The sequence below is a fragment of the Drosophila eugracilis genome, unplaced genomic scaffold, assembly GCF_018153835.1.
Source record: "Drosophila eugracilis isolate 14026-0451.02 unplaced genomic scaffold, ASM1815383v1 contig_2088, whole genome shotgun sequence".
In the NCBI taxonomy this organism is placed as follows: Eukaryota; Metazoa; Arthropoda; class Insecta; order Diptera; family Drosophilidae; genus Drosophila; species Drosophila eugracilis.
The window spans coordinates 3,646,306-3,665,170 of record NW_024572964.1 but is presented as its reverse complement, the minus strand read 5'-3'; the positions used below and the strand labels follow the sequence as shown (position 1 = coordinate 3,665,170).

Genomic DNA, 18,865 nt, shown 5'->3' with positions numbered 1-18,865 from the left:
CTCGTGGTTTATTATTACCTCCCACTCTCCCCACTCGACATTCTGAGCTGCTTTTCCCCTCTCCTCAACCCAAGTGTATGTTTTGCTCTTCTTGAGCCAGGCAGGCAGGCAGCCAGCCAAGCAAACATTTCCACCAGAGGAAACACACAATAATATGTGAAAAAGGAACAAATATATATATGAAAATAAAAGAAAAATGCTGGCCAGACCCTAACAAGCGAGACAATAGCCAAAAGCTGTAAATTGTGGGCGGGGCTAAGCGGCAGACCAAACAACAAACTAGAACAATGAACAGCATAAGGCTGCTGTCTAGAGGAATGTCTACCATCTACTGGATCAGTTCTAACCAAACTGTAATTAAAACTGTGCTTGCCAAACTGTGCAGCAGAGTCAAGAGTGTCAAGTGCAAAGATATGGAAAAGAATTTCCAAGGCGTAAGCCGAGGGAGAACTCAGGCCAAGAAGGAAATCATTTTACGGCCGCATGACAGACAATAAACGAAAACAGGAAAACCAGGTGGGCGCTGAAGGGCTGAAGGTTGATGGAAGGAAGAGCAACAAGGAAGCCATTACCTCGATGCAGGTGCCACATTTGTTGTAAGCACCACAGCGCACAGAGCCAACACCTTGAACCAGTTTAAGTGAAAAGAAAGGAGAAATTATGGCAGAGTGAGAGCACTGGAAAACTCAAAATAATGAAGTGCGAGGGCGCCGACACTGACATTTTCCTGAAGACCGGGAAAGCCCCTTGATGACGAGGCGACAGGAGGCGACCTGCCCGGTAAGCAAAAGTCATTAGCGAAGCACATGACACGGCCAGAAGAGCACAGTGCTTAGAAGGATGTGGAAAAGGGAAAACTAATCTGCATTTAAATTTAAATTTAAAACAGAAAAATAGATAAGGAATAAATTATTATAATTTAGACAGTTTGAAGAGCATTTCGAATCTACAACTTAATTTTCATTAGCTAACCCCTATCAGAAACCCAGAGTTAGGCATTAATTTACTTATTTTCCTATTCCCAGACCAATGTAAAGCTGGGTGGGCTTTTTTGCCAGATTTGTGGGGTAAATGCCGACAGTCGGAGCTGTCAGGAAATGCAGCAAAGTTGCCAGCCTTAGGCTGAAGAAGAAATTCTAGACGTGAGTGGCGGCCACTCCTCTGCAATCTCGCCTCCTGTTGTCATGTGCCCCATGTCAAATATTTAACACTTGGTTTATTTTGCATTTGTTTCGCTCCCCGTGGCACATGGAAATTAAATGTTTACGCTTTTTGTGGCAGCAAGTGGGCGTCGACGTCCCCAACTCAAGAAGGCAAGAAGGCAGCGCGCTCAAGTGGATTTCATGGGGCAACAACCAAATGGCAACCAATTTAGAGAGCTGCTTTCATGCCACTCCGCCCCGCCTTTGGATTCCCAAAAACTTCGCATTTCCATATCCAGCTTTAGTCGCCCACGCAATCAATGCGGCAGAAATATTTCACAATTGCAGAAATGCAATCAGAAATCAGGAATCGAGAATCGGCAGTCGAGAGTGGAGAGTCGGGGATCGGGAATCGGGAATCTAGCCAAATGCCGACCAAATCACGTAGCATAATATTTTGTTATTTTTCTGGTCTGCACTGTGTCTGCATTGCATTGACAGGCATAAGTCTGTGAGATATGCCACGGAATGGAAATCTATATGTGAGAGCAGATTTTCAAAGTCACGCGCCACCAAACAGCGGCAAGCATGGGTCTTAACCCACGCCACCGCAACTGGCTAAAAGTCAGACAACAATCGATGACGAGCACATAAAGGGGTTAGCAGGGGGGCGGTGTGGCATAACATTGAAATTTTGCAGAATGCTTTTGGCCAAACGAGCTTTGAATTCAACAGTTTTTTTGATTAAAATGGGAATAATTTTGTGAAGAAGTTTATTTATTGATGCTGAAAAGGTTAGGTAAATATTAGGAGAAGAGCGGAAAGAGGCTGTTCTTGGTGTTAGTTAGAGTTAGGTTGAGTTTATGAGAAGAACGGAACTCCTCTCTGATACATTCTACATACCCATAACCCCTATAGAGTACCTATATAAGCCCCTATGCCCATCCTCTAAAAGGAATATCAGTTGAGCTTCACTCTTTGTCGCCGCTCAAGACGCCAGAACATTTCTATTAAAATGCGAAAAGCCTTTTGTGGCCGCCCCCTCGCAATTTCTTTGTATTTTCCTTGTTTATGCGGTGTCTAGTCTGGCTGTGTGTTTATCGCTGAAGCTTCTGCTTTCCCTGCTACTGCTGCTGCTGCTGTTGGCATTGCACTTTGCATGCAAAAACATAATAATCGGAAAGGGAAATATATAGTGAAAGAGCAGAAGAGCAGAAGAGCGGACGTGTTAGAGTCTTCCGATCACAAATGTCGTGAACGTTGTGTTTGACGTCAGCGTAAGCCACCGAAAATAAACAATACAACAGGGAGAGGAAAAAATGCAGCGCGGCATAGATAAACAATAAACAAAGACGCGAACGGCATCAGCAGAAATGGCAAATTGAAAACTGCATTAAGAAATGGCAAAAGAAAGGGGGAGGCCAAGGGAGGATCCCTTGACATTCACTGCAGAATTAGAGTCATTGAACGAGCAGAAGACGGCGGCCGAAAAAGCAAAAAAAAAAAACTTAAAGAAGAAACTAAAGATGCCAAAAATAAAGTTGTATAGGAAGAAATGGGAACCAGACAAGCTGGCGGCAAGCCTTTTGCTTCTACACTTGAAAAGATTTCGGATAACAAGAATTTTACTAAAAATAAACTAAAATTAAAAACTAATATTTTATTATAAAAATATGTCTTAGATGTAAGTAAAATCTTATACCCAAGACCTATCTATAATAAACCATTTAACATAATATAAAACAGCCAAAAATTCTTCTTTCCCTTCACCTAATTGCCAAATGACTCTCAAACTATGCCCAGCCTAATTGAATTCTAACCGCGTTGCCAACAAACAGACAAGAAGAGGCAGCAGAAAAAAACAACAACCTTTCGAGGAAAACAAACAACGAAACTAGTAAAAGCCGCATTGAAAACACAATTTTTACGATTTACGTCGGAAGGTTGTGAATTTCACTTAAAATACTTTTATTATGGGCGGTGAGCCTCCAAAGCAGAAATAAAGTGAAAAACGGCAGAGGGCCCCTGCTCGCATTCGAGGCACGTTTTCCGAGGCAACGTTGACGCTTGGCCTGGCATAAAAAAAGCTTTGGTTTTTTCTTCTTCAGCTCCAGACAACACACATGTACCTGTAATGGTCCCATTCGACAAGAGTCGGAACATGAAGCACCACCACCAGCAACAGCAACAGCAGCAACAATGAGCCGTTTAAAAACAAATTATCGAACATGTACGAAACGCCTGTCACCGGCAGAGAGTAAAATAATAAAATGGAATAAGAGGAAAATGTTTATGGACAGTCAATGATAGTCGAGCGAAAATGCAAAGTAATCCCTTTGGCCCCCAAGGGGTTAAGCTGTCTGACAATCGACGGGGAAATGTGTTTGGGGATCGCTGGAAAAAAAGATAAACACACATAATTGACAGAAGTAGAACAAAGGCCCATGTGATGTAATGCAACTCAGGGACTGCTTCCAGTCAGTTGCCTTGTAATCAGCAAACAGCATCTGTGTTTATTTGTAAACATATCAAACTATTAGCCAGTCTAGTGGCCAGCTGACGTTTTGTCATAAAATTAGTTACCGAGAAGCTGGCCTGAATAAGTTTTCAGTTTTTTAAAGGCCTTTAAATCGGTTTTAATAGCTTTGGCCTTGCCTTAAATCCTAAAACTGGCAAACTAGGATCTTGTTTGGCCCTCAATAAATCCACAAAAATCTAAATCAAAAACTTAAATATGAAATTCACATAATTCCCAACGAAAACAACCCTTTTTATTTGCCCTAACCCTGCTGTACCATTAACCCCGCGTACAGTTCAGTGCCCAGTGCCACTCATCAATGTCACAAGCATAAGCACGGAAAAATCGAGGAAAACCCTTCACGTGAGAGGCCTCACTAAATTGCTCAGAAACTCAGAAATTCAGAAATTCGTGTAATAAAACCCAGAAAATACCAGCATAAATTTCTTTTCAACGCGCTGAGGGCGTAAAAAAATCTTCCGGTTTATGGATTTTGCGCTGGCAACATATATGGATATTTTTCGCCATATATAAACATATTTAATAGTGCAACATTTAGTGGGGGGAAAAAACTGCATTAAATGTGCTTAAGCGAGCGAGAGGTCATGTGCGTGATTACTCATACGCCGTGTGGCCGTCGCGGAGATCATCTTGCCTGACTGCCTGCCGGAAAATAAAACTAAAACCCACTGAAAGAGCCTTTCATATCAATGACATGACATATTAAACGGGCCACCAAAGCGGATTTGTCCACATATTCGTATACGTACTTCAAGTCTTTAGATACGTTTTGGGGGCGGAAGGTTCTTGCGGGTGGGCGGGGCCAACGTTTCTCTGCTTCTTCACAAATCAGAGAGCAAATACAATGCTGAAAGGCGATGAGAAAGCGAGACGAGAAGCGAGAAACGATGCGTGTTCTGATAGCGGAATCTGCTCAGTGGCACTTGAATGGACTGTGATGGTACAGTGATAACTCGATAACTAAGATCGATACCTTATTGGACAGTGAATCAGTTTTAAATTGATTTTTAATCACTTCTTATCAGGTTAAAGCCGCATTTGACCCGCATTTCCTTAGCTCTAAAACATCACTCAACCCATGTATCTTTCTCAAAGAGGAGTACAGATCCACTCAAAGTAGTTATCACTGTAACAGCAGCACATATGCGGGCAGAGTCCAGTTTAGCCCATCGGAGGGCATTGAAAAGACCCGGAAAGTGAGCAGGGGAGATGCCATATCGAGGGTGGGTGAGCGGAATGGAGTTCTGGGGGAGATAAAAGCGAGACGTTGGAGGCAGCATCAACAGTCGGCGGCCATTAGCTGCTTATCGCGCTTCGTCTCCGGCTGCTGATTCTTTTATATACATTTTCTTCTTTTTTTTTCCACCCATCCCAGGCCATACAGATTTTCCTGTTTTATTTTCACCATTGAGTTGTAGGTCTGAAAATAGCAGCGACAGTGAGCTCAAGTGTAAAGTTATCAAGTGGCAAATGGGACTGGCAGCCAGATGGACGGACACCAGTCAAGGGTTAAAGCCATAGACAACGTCGAGTGTGTTTGGCCATGGCTTGTGACATAAAATGTTATCAGAAAGGATTATGACAAGCCTGCAAAAACGAGAAAAACATGAAAAACCTAGTAATGGCAAAGAGCGAGGTGAAACACTACAGAGAGAGAACTGTATCAGTGGCACAAAGAAATAGAGACGACAAGGATGTTGACTAGGATGCTCCTCCATGATGATGATGATGACGAGGATGATGCGATGGCCACGATATAGCCGACAAGCAAGTGTCAAAGTCGGACATTCGACGCCATAAAATATTTACACCAAAAAGGAGTCAAGGAGCCTCGAGTTATCTCAAGAATCTCACTTCACTCGTCTAAAGTTATCCTCTATTTCTTAGGGAAAAAAGCTGGGAAGGAGCCGGGAAGGAGCCGGGATAAGTGTCACAATTGTTGGTTAACTAAGTTGAGGATTTCTCACTTGAGTTTGGAGGAGTTCAAAGCTTGTCTAAGTCCAGTTTGCCAGATTCGAGTGGTTTTGCTGGGGTTTGAAAAGCTAGATTAGTATCTGTTTTCTTAGCAAAATAGTTTACAGGGTATATTTCTTTTGGTCTTAATGAAATTTGATATGAATTCATTTATCTTTCAGGTCTGCAAACAAGAAAATACAACTGCCAGCTTGTTTTCTTATCGTAAAACCACTTTATAGTAATCATGAAAGAAAAGGAATACCAGAACCCTGACTCTCATGAATCATTCTTAGTTAACTGCAGCTCAACGAGGAAAAAGGGAAGATGACAAAGAAATCTCGATCTGAGCAGGAAGCTTATATATAGATATATATATGTTCTGTACTTTTCTGATCTATGGACTGCTCTCATCAAAGTCTGAAGAGGAAATGCTGTAAATTCCCCGGTTAACTACCAGCTACACAGGGCAAAAAGTCTTTCAGTCCCTCTCTCAATGATTCTCAAACTGTTAAGCTAGTGCTAAGCTAAAGAGAGAAATCTTATCTTTTAGGGTAAATTCAAATTGTTTTTAAGGAAAGTGAAGTTAAATTACCTTAGTTAGTTTTTTTCCAAGTGCATGTAGTTAATTTCTTGTGCAACGTCTTATAACTTCATAACTTTTATGGCCGGCGAATGAAGCAGTTTAGGAGCCACACTGAGTTACAGACACAGAGAGTTAGCTTGTTGTAATTAAAAACGAGGGAAGACAAGCACTGGCAGCGGCGGCAGCTCGTGCGGCAATTAACGATGGTTAAGCTGCAAGTATCAGTTCGCTGACAAACAGCCAAGACAAGTCCAACGACTGGCAACTACAGTTAGTGGGCTGCTGTAATGGCCTTGGCAGCCAACTACCAGCAACTTGCAACTTGCAACTAGAGTGACATTCTTTGGTTTTATTTTCCTGCTCCCCCTCTTATCCAGATGCAACAGCAGCTGCTGCACAAAGCTCCTCAATAATGCAATGAAAACATTTAAACTTCCTCCGAAATAAAGTCAACTTTAGTAGTTCTTTTTTATTTTTTCCGGTGGTAGGAGGGGAGGTAATGCAACATTTATGAGCCCAGGCGGGGCGAGGCAGAAGCTCCCAAATGGCAAAATCGTGAGAAATTGTTTCAATGCAAGATCAAGTTGCATTTGAAATTGTTTCCGCTTGAAGGATTGCCCAATTGCTGATGGGTGGAAGGGAGGGGTCTGGAAAACAGGAAACTGCAAAGAGAGTGTGTGGTGCGATGAAAATTCGCTGAAAATTTCATCTTTCATCGAAATGAAATAGTAAAATTGCTCACTGAACATCCGTTGAAAGCTTGGAAAATGCGAAAAGAGAATTTTTAGTTTGATTGATGAAAGGAAATCAGTTGGTGAAATATTTGCCAGCAAACATATTCACAGATTTGATCAATCTTTAACTTCCTTTACAAGGTAGTTTTCTTGGAAGCCCTTAACGACTTTTTTACCACCATATCAGACCATATAAGTCCCATATTTTTGGTGTTTCAAAACAAAAGCCGCCACTCGCAATGTCAATTAAATGCTCAACCCAAATATGGTTAGATTTCCAGGCAATCAAGACCATTAGTCAGCTATTCAGGGGCTTAACTATGGCACTCAAACTATATTTCCCGCCACTGCCATATCTTTGACTACGCCCCTGACTAGCGAGCGAAAAAAAAACAGCAAACAAAATCGCTCCGATTATGGGAAGAAAAACAGCTGTTCGACGAACTAGTTTCTGGAACAAGAAATAAAGCCAAAGCTAAATGAAAACCGAAAAAGAAACAAAAACCGTCGGCGTGGGCGTTGAAAGACAATTAGCCGCATGCCGCAAAATCAAGCAACCGAAACGGGTTTTTCAGTGAGTCAACATAGACGATTGCAAACTATACGGGTTTCCATGTCAGGCCTAAATAAACCCACTAAAATCTCTGGCAAAATTTATGAAATTCAAAACATTAGAGGGAGACCCAAGTAATGCATCAAAATTTGTTTACACTTCCAGCGATTTTTGGCATATTTGGGGGCTCTTTTGTCTGTCAAATTGCAGTTGACTGGGAAGGAGTGCATTCAATTACCCCGCCCGCCCTCACCTGAACTGACAGCCCATCAAAATGCTTTTTTAGACCATTAAAAGCTTTCCCGCCATGCCAGCACAGCAATCGATAAGTTTTCTGTCGGAAAATGTGAATTTATTTTATTTTTTTCCATTTTTTTCTGTTAGTATTTTGTATCTGTTGCGGTCTGGCCAGCATTGAAGTTTTTTAACCATAAATTTTCTTTTTTATTTTTGCAAATTGTGTTTTCGGTTCAGAAAAAGCTGGACAGAGCCAAAGAATGGCTGTTTTTGTTCGTTTAAATGCAAAAATTCGAGACAGAAAGTTGATGGGGTTCGGTTCTTTAGGGCAGGAAATGTTTTGAATTCATAACAGCTATGGGAAAAAACTTGATGTTTTGAATGGGGAATCGCGCTCAGTTAAAGCTTGTAGGGATAAGCACTTTATTCTAGTTACAGATTGGTTTTATATTTTTAAATACAATCAACAACTTCTCATTTAAGCTTTCCCAGCTGCAGCTTCAGCTTTATTACTCATTTGACATTTTCCTCAACGCCTCGTGATGGCGTTTAAACAAGTTTTTCCAAAGCCGCAACTTCGATTGCATCAAAGCACATCGTAAATATATATATATAAGATATATATATAGCTTATTGCATTACCATAACTAACTATTGTTTGGTAGAAACTGCACCCACATGGCAGATAAATCACAAAGAATGACTCAACTGATTGAGAGATTTTCCAAAGAATATTGACAAATCAAGGCGGCATTTCCTTAGTAAAGATTCAAATAATATTTTTCAATTTCCACTTACTTAATCTTCCAAAACTGTGCGAAAGCCTCTTCTTGAGCTTCTGCAGGGCTCCGCCTTTCTTCTCGCGCATGGTGACGCCTGAAAAATAAGTTGGAAAAACATAAATAAATAAATTTCCACGAACAAATCACTTAATTGCGCTGAAATGTGAGAGATTTATTAAGTGACATTCGGTGATTGCATAATGATGGCTCCCATCAAGTTGGGAAAACTTCAAAACAAACAAACAAACAGAGAAAACAGAGGAAACAAAACACAGATTTCGTTGTTATAAATGAACATAAATCAGCGGAGCGTGGTCGCCCATAATAAACAGGGTGACCCCCGAGAGAGGGAACGGCGACTGACTGCATTTCCCCAAATGAATAATCAACAAAATTAAATTTTACACCAACCGAAAATAGAAAATGCATTTCGGAGACTATTTTGGGTATGCTGGAGAGGGGGTAAACTCCCTCCCTCCCTTCCCCCCACCATACCCACCATAATCCAGCGGTATAATTCAGTTTTCTTTTTAATTCTGTTGTTTGTGGAAATGATCAAATAATAACATTTAGCAAAAAGCGCCTATTTGAGTGTTCAGTGAGGCATGAAAATTGCTTTCTGTTTTTCTGTTTTCAATAGAGGGCGTGGCTGGCTTGGCTGGCCTGTTGATTGCATTAATGATTTCAGTTTTTGCCATCAGAAGAACGCACAAAAATGATTAATTTATGTGGTTAGCTGAAAAGCGATTGAAATTATATTGGAAAATAAATGATTATATAGAGGCAAACTATCATTCAGCTATGTACTAGACTCTAAGTATATATCTTAAGCTAACTCCCACACATCCCTCATTAAAACTTCCTCATTTCTCAGCTACTTTATAGACTTATCCGGCAGTTCCTCTAAGATTACCGCCATCCCAATAAGGAAATCGACACTCGAGCCATCATTTGTCAAACTCTTCACTGCTCTTAAGTAGCTGCACTGACACTGATTGAGATGACCACTCCAAAACGACCTCCACAAAGCCCCTGCAATCTTTCTACCCCAACTGCCCCCACACGACTTGGAAAACTGGTTTCCATGTCCGAGAATAAAACCAACTTTGACATACAATTGCATACAGAAAAAACTTCTTTCTCACTCTCAATAAATTGTATATTTCTCGTTATTTATTTACCCATATGTGAGCTATGCTAAATCGGGCGATAAAGTCTAGCAGTGTGTAGTGTTGAGATAGCTTCTTGTTCGATCCCCCTTGAGTATGGTTCGAGCTGTTGTCGTTGAAAGCAATTTGGCTTAAACAATGCAAGAAGCAAGTCAAGCCCAAGCAATTTATGGCCATGGAGTGCTTTGCATAAGAGCCCAAGTACCTCCTCTTCCTTCCATGCCCCCTTTTTCAGCTGCAACTCAATTACTGGGGGCCATCGGAGTCATAACTATAAGCTGTTGTTGACTTCTAAAATGGCTATTCAAAAACATAACCCCCCGGCTTGGGATGGCAAAAAGAGGGAGGCGATTTGACAACAAAGAACGGGAAAACATGGAGAATTTGAGGGGAGAAACTCAGATACTTATGTCAGGAAAAAGAAGTGAGAGTAACTATGAAGAAAGTTAATGAAAAAGGCTTTCCCTTTGATTGGTTTTTGAAGACAATTTTAGTTTTAAAATTTCATAAATATTTGATTTATTAGTTTTTAAATCAACTTTCACAAAGAAATATGAATTATGAAAAACTTATTAAAATATTTTCCTGATTTTCCAGCTTTTCTCTCTCTGCATCCCCCAACAAAGAGGACTCTGCAGTGGCCTTGTTTTTGGTGTTGTCTCTATATAAGTGAACTGGAAATATGATTATGATGGCGATGGCGATGGCGATGCTGATGCTGATGCTAATGCCGGTTGACAGAGCCAGACACACCGAAAGAGCCAGGCGATTGCATACAAATGACACTCACTGTACACAGTGATTTGCATAAAATGGCGCCAGCCTTAATAGTTTTTGATAAATTGTTGTCAATCTAAGAAGAGAAACAGCCACTCCCCTCTCAACCCAAAAAAGAAACAACCACAAAGTTGTTAACAGAAAACTTATTTAATTAAATGCGTGGAGGAAAAGTTTCTTCTGTGCAACGTCGAAGTTGCAGTTGCAGTTGCAAAAGTGGCATTGCATTAATGAGTTGCATATGCAAACATCAAACTTTGCAATCAAAATCAATGTCAGCGCCAGACACGACGACAGCGACGACAAATTGTGGGCAACCAAGTTCCAGATCAAAGGCCAGCGATATTGCGTTGATGTACAGACAGGTAGAGTTGAGTGGCATTGAGTGGGTTCAATAGCCTAGAGCCCAGCCCGCCCATGGTATCTGTTGGTCGGGGGGGCGTGGCCAGTCAGGCGTGCCAAAGGCAAAAATAGCAAAAAGCAAAGTGGCTCCTGGAAATGTTCGTTAATGTCTGCGACATCTAATTAGAGAACAAATAACGAGGCGACACCGAAGGCGGGCAAAAATAAATAATCAAAAATGCAAAAGGTACTTGGAAAAGTGGGTTGTTTAGGGAAGGCAGACCTCTGCCAATGAAGTAGGGAAATTGTTTGGTTAACAATCCCCTATTAGGATAATTATGTTTACTTAGAAGTTATATATCAAAAGAGGCCAGAAATAGTCTAATAAGCAAGAGGTATGACTATAATTTCATACATTGTTTGGGCTCATAACTAAACCCACTTACTAGCTCACCTTAATAACCCACTTAAAGTCCTTCAAAATGTTCAATAAACAAACAAATGAAGCAAATTCAATGGACTTTGTATATGTTTACGGAAAGTTCTTTCCCAGAATTCAATTTCTCGAAACTCGCTGCTGTTTCTAAGACTTAAATTGACCCAATTTATTATGGCTAATAGTTTACAATCTGTGCCAATAATCCGCTCGTTTCTAACACCATAACACAGTGGCCCAACCTATTCATTACCTCAAAAAACAGACCGGCAATTACCCCCGCGGAGAAAACCGTTGACACAAGCCAAAAAGCAAATGATATGACGAGCACTTTCCAAATTTCTTGTTAATGACGTAATTACCTTCAGTCGACCAAAACAAAAGCAAAACCAAAACCAAAGGCTGAAGGCAGAAGGCGAAAGAGAAGAGGAAAAGTGGAAAAGCGCGAGACAGGCGTGAAAATCGTGAAGGAGGCGAAGCAGATTCTGTGGCAGGCCACACGACGTATACGTGACATTTTGGCCACGACACACGGCGAATCACACATCCAAACAGATGTGGGCAGGAAAATAGGGGTAGTAAAAGGTATTTTACGATCTTATTAGTTAGAAATTATTAAGATTATATAAAAATAAATGAAGTGAAGGAAAAATAAGACTTTTTACAGAGGTAATTTGGCTTAAAAATACTTTGAAAAAGAAAGAAATATTAAAATAAATATTAAAACATTTTTCTACATTTTAAAATGCCACCAAAGTCATTGATCTATTTTTACATTTCAAACATAATATCTTAGTAATAACCCTATATTTTCATACACCTCTGTTCCTATATATTCCTCCCCCTTTTCTCCACCCCCTGGCTTATAGCCAACTTGCACACATTCTCTGATTCGATGCAAGGGAAAATAGAATGCTGAGTAAAAAAAAAAAGATTTGAAAAAAGAACAGAAAAACAAATAAGGAAAAGCCAAACTGTTGCTAGCAAAAATATTTTGACACTTCTCGGCGACAAGCAGCTGACTAATTGCGAGAGTTTTGCTCTTTTGGAGAATGCCAGAATCGCCGAAGAAAATCTCTAAAAATAGCAGGAGATTCGAGCAAAATGCAGCAGCGACAGCTGACGGAACTGAAAGGCCAAGAATGCCCGATGATTAAATGGCTTATAAATGACGCGCGGCGCAAACTTCCAGGCAGCCAAATAAAAATATGTTCTTGGTCCAAAAATAAGGCGAGAAATGACCAGAAAAAGAGTGATAAGTGTGGGAAATAGAAGGAAAATCCAATCGATTTGCCAGCTTTCTTTTACCTAATGACCTCCATGAACTCGACTGCAAAACGAATTTTAACTTTAATCAATATTAAATTCTATATAAATTCAATTTGTTTTGCGGTTTGTTAATCCGCAGGCAAGTGTCCGTTTAATTAAAATGCATTTTTAACTAATTAAAAGCAGAGTAATGGAACTTCCAAAGCGGATAAAGCTTAAATTAATGGAAAAAAAATAATTAAGAGCTGAAAAACTAACAGCATAAAAACTAAAATAAATATTAAATGTATTGGAAAACTACGCAAATTACTTAAATCATTAGCCATGATATTAAAACCTTCATTAAAACACATTTTTAAATGCCCATTTTCACGCTAGCATAAATAACCATTCACGCTGGCCTTAACCCTTTGCCGGCCCAGCTTTCTACGCCTTTGGCAGCCCCATCCATCAGCGGGGCCATAAAGCACGCATCATTTATTCACCAGGCAAATAATAAAATTAAAAAACCATCAAAAACACACAGTCTCGAAAATGCGTGATTATTTAGATTTTGAAAAGTATTCAAGCTCCCCGCCCGAGGGCAAACACCAAGTTTATTACCATATAGAACTATTTTTTATCGCCGGGCGGCCATCAAATCTAATCAAATTAAAGACGGAGAAAGGGAGAGTTTCCTTTGGAAAAGATGGGGCGTAATGGATAAGAAAAGTGGGTAGAAAATTAGTCAACCAGTTGCATGTTTTCGTAATGGAAAAATACGTTTACATATATATATATTTTCTTGCTTGAGTGTATTGGCCACCTGTTTTAATAGTTTTTGCACACGGCAGCAGCAGCAGCAGCAGCAGCGGCAGCTTTCTGACTGGAGTTGCGTGCTCACGAATCGTTCATCTGAAAGTTGCCAAAAAGCAGAAAACTTGGCCGAAAAGAGCCACCACCTGCCAAATCCAAGCTTAATTAAAATTGAAATGTTAATTTTTAGAGAAGAAACTGAGAGAGAAAAACAAAAGCAGAAACAGCTGGAGTAGTTAATTAGGTAAAAGGTAAATTTATATTTTTTCATTTAACTTTAATTCCACCTAATCTAATATTTATTAAATTATTATTAATTGCTGAGAGAGATGTAAAAAGTTAATTACACTTATGACCTACTTTAGAAAAAACTAATATGGGATTAAATTAAAAACATGCTGATAAGCAAAGTGTAGGTTGGCTTGAAAAAGATAAGAAAATGAGGAAAATCAAATCTCTGGGCTACAAAAAACAGTTTAAAAACGCTTTTTATATTAAGTAAGAGTTTATATTTGCGCTCAATAAAGTATTTTATGACATAAAGAACGTTTAAATTTGAGTTATATATTTTTTAAATATTTTTAAAAAACGCAAAATAGTCAATTTTTTACCACAAAACCTGCCATTTATCTTTCTGTATTACTTCCAATGGCTCTAAAACCTCATATTTTCCTTAATTAACTTGAAAAGTGCATCTGGTCAGTAGATTTCAATATTGGCCGTAAATCTAAGTTGCTTTTCCATTATAAAACCGTCATAACTATCTAATTGATTTAGCCATCGGTTGCCAGCCTCAAAATTTAATCAGTTTGACATTGTATTTGGCGTTGCAAAGGCGGCTTTCATAATTAGACAAACTAAACTAAACTAAAGGCGACTTGCGGGGAAATAATTAAATTGTATTTAGCCCAAAAGCAACACCAAAACTAGTTGGCCACAATCTGAGCGAGCTGCACTAATAAATCAAACCGAGATAGAAGCCGATACTCCATAATGAGTTTCGGATGCGTTTGTTTCATGTTTGTTTTCGAGATAGACCAGAGGTTGGTCGGGGGCAGTGGCTTATCGCTCGCCTCCATAAAGCATAATGTCTGATTAAATAAATGATTTCGATTTGGTTCGAGACTTGGGAAACTCAGGCCTGGGCCTGGGGACATGACGTCAGTCGGGGCGGCCATCGTCTTGGGTTCAATGTTCTCTAATAAACAAAAATAAAATTCAATTCGACTTGAATTAATATCAATTGAGGAAGGAGAAACGGGTTCGAGTTCTCAAAGAGAAAGAGAGAGGGGTCTAAATGGCAGAGAGAGGAGCAGAGACCGAACTGGATTGCACAATTTTTCAATTAAATGCAGTTTCTGCTTCTGGCAGTTGCATTTATATAACTCTTCTCTTTTATTTCTCCTCTGGCCGTGTCAAAATATTTACGCTTAATTTTAATAAAATTTACTTTGATGCCTGCCATTCTCTCCTTTGCTCTGTATTTGTATTGCATTTTAAACAGAGACTCCGGCCGCATATTTTAAAATATGCATTTATTTATTTGCTTTTTTAAGGCACTCGGCATTGGGTGTATATGTGCATTTTTTGTGAATTTTTCAAGTGTATATAAAGCTGAAAAGGATGAACGGCAGGAAGTTGGAGATTTGTGTGTGTGCTGGAATTTAAATTGAGAGCTGAATTTATGGGAAATTCCTTTTTTTTTTTAATTCCGTCAATATATGCGAGAGCAGAAAGAGGGAAATGCAAATAAATTATTGACAACTCTCAGGGAAATATTTAAGACTTTTAAGGATTAAAAAAACCTGCTTTTGGGTATAAAATATATGTTTATCAAGAAATATTTTATATAAATAAGAATAATGAATATTCTTATAACCTCTTCCTAAGAAACTACACTATGATTCACAGCTAAAACTTTTCCCTAACTTTTCCCGAACTCTCCCAACTTGTTTATATTTTTAAAGACTATCAAAAAAATAAACAAACGCCTTTATGGCATTCCGCTTAACTAAAAATAAACCCAAGCAACCATAACAAATGCCAATTAAAGCCAAATCGATATAAATAATTTATAAAAAAATGAAGAATCATTTCTGTGTGTGTTTATAACCAAAAGAATGCCCCTTGGGGCAGGCAATCTAATGCTCAAACTGATCAAACAAAAGAGATATAGTCATGTTCTTGGGGGGATTATTTATGATGTGTATATATACGCACCGGCACCAAAATTATTGTTGTTAATTTTAGTGGGCTGACTGATTAGTTCGGCCATGTTGCTGCTGCTTTTCAAGACGTAGTCGAAGGCGCTCTCTTAGTTTTAGTTTATACCAAAGTTAGTCAGTTGATTATTTAGTCGGGCTAACAGACACGTTTATGGCACGCATTTCTTTGGTTTATCTGCGGGGTACTCGTAAATTTCACTGGCTTTTGAAATCCGATGGAGATATATGAACTCCAAACACACAAACACTCACACAGGCTCACTCTCTCGAACAAGATATATGGGTTTATCAATTCTGGTTTTTTATCAGACGACGACGCCGAAGTTGCAAGTAAACGAGGTCAAATATTATCTGCAGACAAAACAACAATAAATCTAGCGACCACAGACAACAACAAGCACCACAGAAAAAGTTTGCCGCTTGAAAGACACTTTCTTGCTGTTGTTGTTGTTGTTGTTGTTGTGGGCTTTGACTTTTCCTGGGGTGGCTGATTGTTAGGGGTGGTTGTTGATTTTTATGATTTTCATAAGGTTTTCAGGTTCAACTTAGGAACTTAAAAAGTGCAGAAATAAAGGTAACAGAAACACTTTCTCACAGAAAGTTTCACGCATGTTTAGTAGTTTTTTTTTATTTTATTAATAAATTATAAAAATAACCATATTATAAAAATATTTATCAAAAAATCACTTCAATGTTTTTACTCAAATTTTGCAATAGTTTTTTATATTTTTTGGTTTTAACTTCTCACTAATTCTTCCAAAATCAAAAATAAACAGATAAATATCGTAAAAGTTGTCACTCTTCAGCTTTTCATAGTTAACAATCTTTCAAAAACTTGATTTTTTTGAGCACATTTACACTTTTGTTCTTTGTTAAACTTTTAAATCATAAAGAACTGAGTTTTAAATAACTTCATAAATCATAAATAATCGTAAGCAAAGCCACAGTTTTACACACACTTTTTTTCAGGCAAAGTTTCGCAATTTTCTGGGTGTTATTTTCGGGATCTTTTAGCCGGGACGCACAACCTGCCGCTTTGGGTTTCGCACACGAAATGAGGTCAACGAGAAACGGGACAAAGGACGTCGACTGCGGAGCGGCAGCGATGTCGGCGTCGACGTTGGCGTTTTTACGTTACGCCTGGCGATGAAGAAGAAGAAGCGGTAAAAGTAGCGCAAGGGCGACCAAAAAGTGGGCGGTGGGTGGTTAGTACACTCTCTTTCAGAGAAACTAGAAGCCGGCTTGTGGAACCTAAGAGAGAGAAAACTGCTCTTAAGGGGGTTGCAAAATATCCTGTCTTACACGGCGAATACGCAATATTACATGATTTAGGACTGGCAGGGTGAGGGCAGGTCGCGACTCACCAAAGGGGTGGCAAAAATCAAAGGCTATGGGGTGCCTTAGCCTATAGCTGGGTCAAAGGCAAATCTCGTTAAGAGATCGAAAAAGCAAGCGACTGCAGCTCGAGCTGTGCAGTTTGAGAGCCACTGCAATTGGCAGGCATTTGCGTCACACTTTTCCGGTGATGCATGCAAATTGCTCGCAAAAGCAGAGGGAAAACATCTTAAGTCAGCTGATGGAAATCGAAGCTGCGCCTCGGCTTGTGATTTATAGGAATTCTAGATAAAGTGACGACAGGCCTTAGTGATTATATTTAATAGGTTTATTTTTCATGCTTTTTTCTTTCTCTTCTCTATGGGCAGTTTTCATTCAGCTTCTGCGGTCGCAGACACAAGTTCATTATCACGATTATCTCGCATTGCCGCCAAATGTTTACACTTCAAAGTCACGCACCGCCTTGAACTCGAACGAATTATGATACAAATTTATCTTTGGTACAGTGGGTGACTGTCGAGGAAGTTTTCATTTGAAGACATTAAAAATAAATAATAATTATTATATAAAAACTTGCTCTTAATACTTTATATTTGATTTAGTCATTTAGCTTAAAACGTATCAAAAATCAAATAATTCATGACTATAAACCATTAGCACATCTTAGGAAAGTGCTAATTGATATGCAATCGTGCTCCGGGCAATTTGCTTCATTATTATTTCTCAGCAATCAAAGCTTTCTTTGCCAGCGACCACTGTATTTAAGTTTATTATGAATTGGACCTCGTTTAACAGTGCGAATCGTAATTGCCAAAAAGAGAGGAAACAAACCCGAAGATAGCAATAACAATAAACTGCTCTGGCTCGAAAATAACCTTCAGTTTTGGTTTCCTTCTCGCAGCTGAACGCACTTCAACCCGTGCAAAGCCTCGCAAATAAGCGGAATTCAAATAAATGTGGGGGTGCTGGTCCCGAAGGGGTTAAGCCAAGAGGGTTAAGGGGCCGACCAACTCGGACTTCTAATTGAAACTAGAGACCGCATTTCGCATTTGGGGTGCGCACTTCGCGGCTCCGGCTGCTCAAATAGCAAACAATTCAAATAAACAAACACACACACGAGGCAAATAAATAAATAAGCTACACACACGGCACACACACAGCAGCAGCAGCAGCAGCAACAACAACAATAGGGATAAGGGTACACAAATTATTAAAAATGATTATTATATTTATTGCGGGCCATTATTGTTGTTGTTGCTGTTGCCTGTTTGTTATTTAAGCTGTGATTTATGAGGCTGCGACAAAAATCCAAAAAAAACCAGCCACCAGCAATGTGACGTACAATATTTGCAGTTTGAAAGCCACTGGCGAGCGACAGAGAGCGGTAGATGGCGCGCGAAAGAGACGGGGATAGAGGGAGCGAGCGAGAGCGAAACGTCAGCCGCGGCGAACGTTCGATTATGAACTAAAAACACAACAGCAACATGAAAGGCACGACAGCAACACCAAGCAACACAGCAGCAACATCACAGAGACACCTTAGCAACATGGCAGCAGCAACATTGCAGTGCCAGCAACAAATGCAGCTTAGCAACATGCAGCGGAACAGCAGCATTTGCAGTAGCAGCTACGCTGGCAGCTACGTCGTGGTGAGTTTTCCATGACGATTTTCGCTACTATGAAAATTCATTGAGGCAAAAAAGAGGAAAATAAAACGAAAAGCGCAGCCGGCAAAGTTTGAACAGCTGAAGACGAGCTTTGCGTTCCGGTTTAATTCGCTTCGTTCGGCTTACGTCACAAGCAGAAATTCGGAGAACCAAGAATCGAAGCCATAAATGCACTGAGAGAAATATAGAACATTAAGATAGATTTCATAATTATAAAATCCATTTATTTATACTTTTAAAACCCTTTTCGTATATTTTTTAAACACTTTTTCTTTTACAGTAAATTAAACTTTGATTGATTGAAAAAAAGTCTTAAAAAAAAAC

The 18,865-nt window shown here is 39.5% G+C and overlaps 1 protein-coding gene across 6 annotated transcripts in view; it reads right to left on the bottom strand.

The window, feature by feature from the left end:
* Window positions 1-18,865, bottom strand: part of LOC108107751 (cyclin-dependent kinase 14) — a 91,566-nt gene that overhangs the window by 44,110 nt on the left and 28,591 nt on the right. For 3 of the 6 annotated variants that reach the window (XM_017215417.1, XM_017215415.1, XM_017215416.1), the window contains one exon: window positions 8,543-8,620. In XM_017215417.1, coding sequence (XP_017070906.1) covers window positions 8,543-8,620 — 78 coding nt within the window. Of the gene's footprint in view, window positions 1-8,542; window positions 8,621-15,534; window positions 15,891-16,498; window positions 16,680-18,216; window positions 18,324-18,865 lie in introns of those variants that run through there. The other 3 variants (XM_017215419.1, XM_017215420.1, XM_017215418.1) reach the window with 3 other exon arrangements.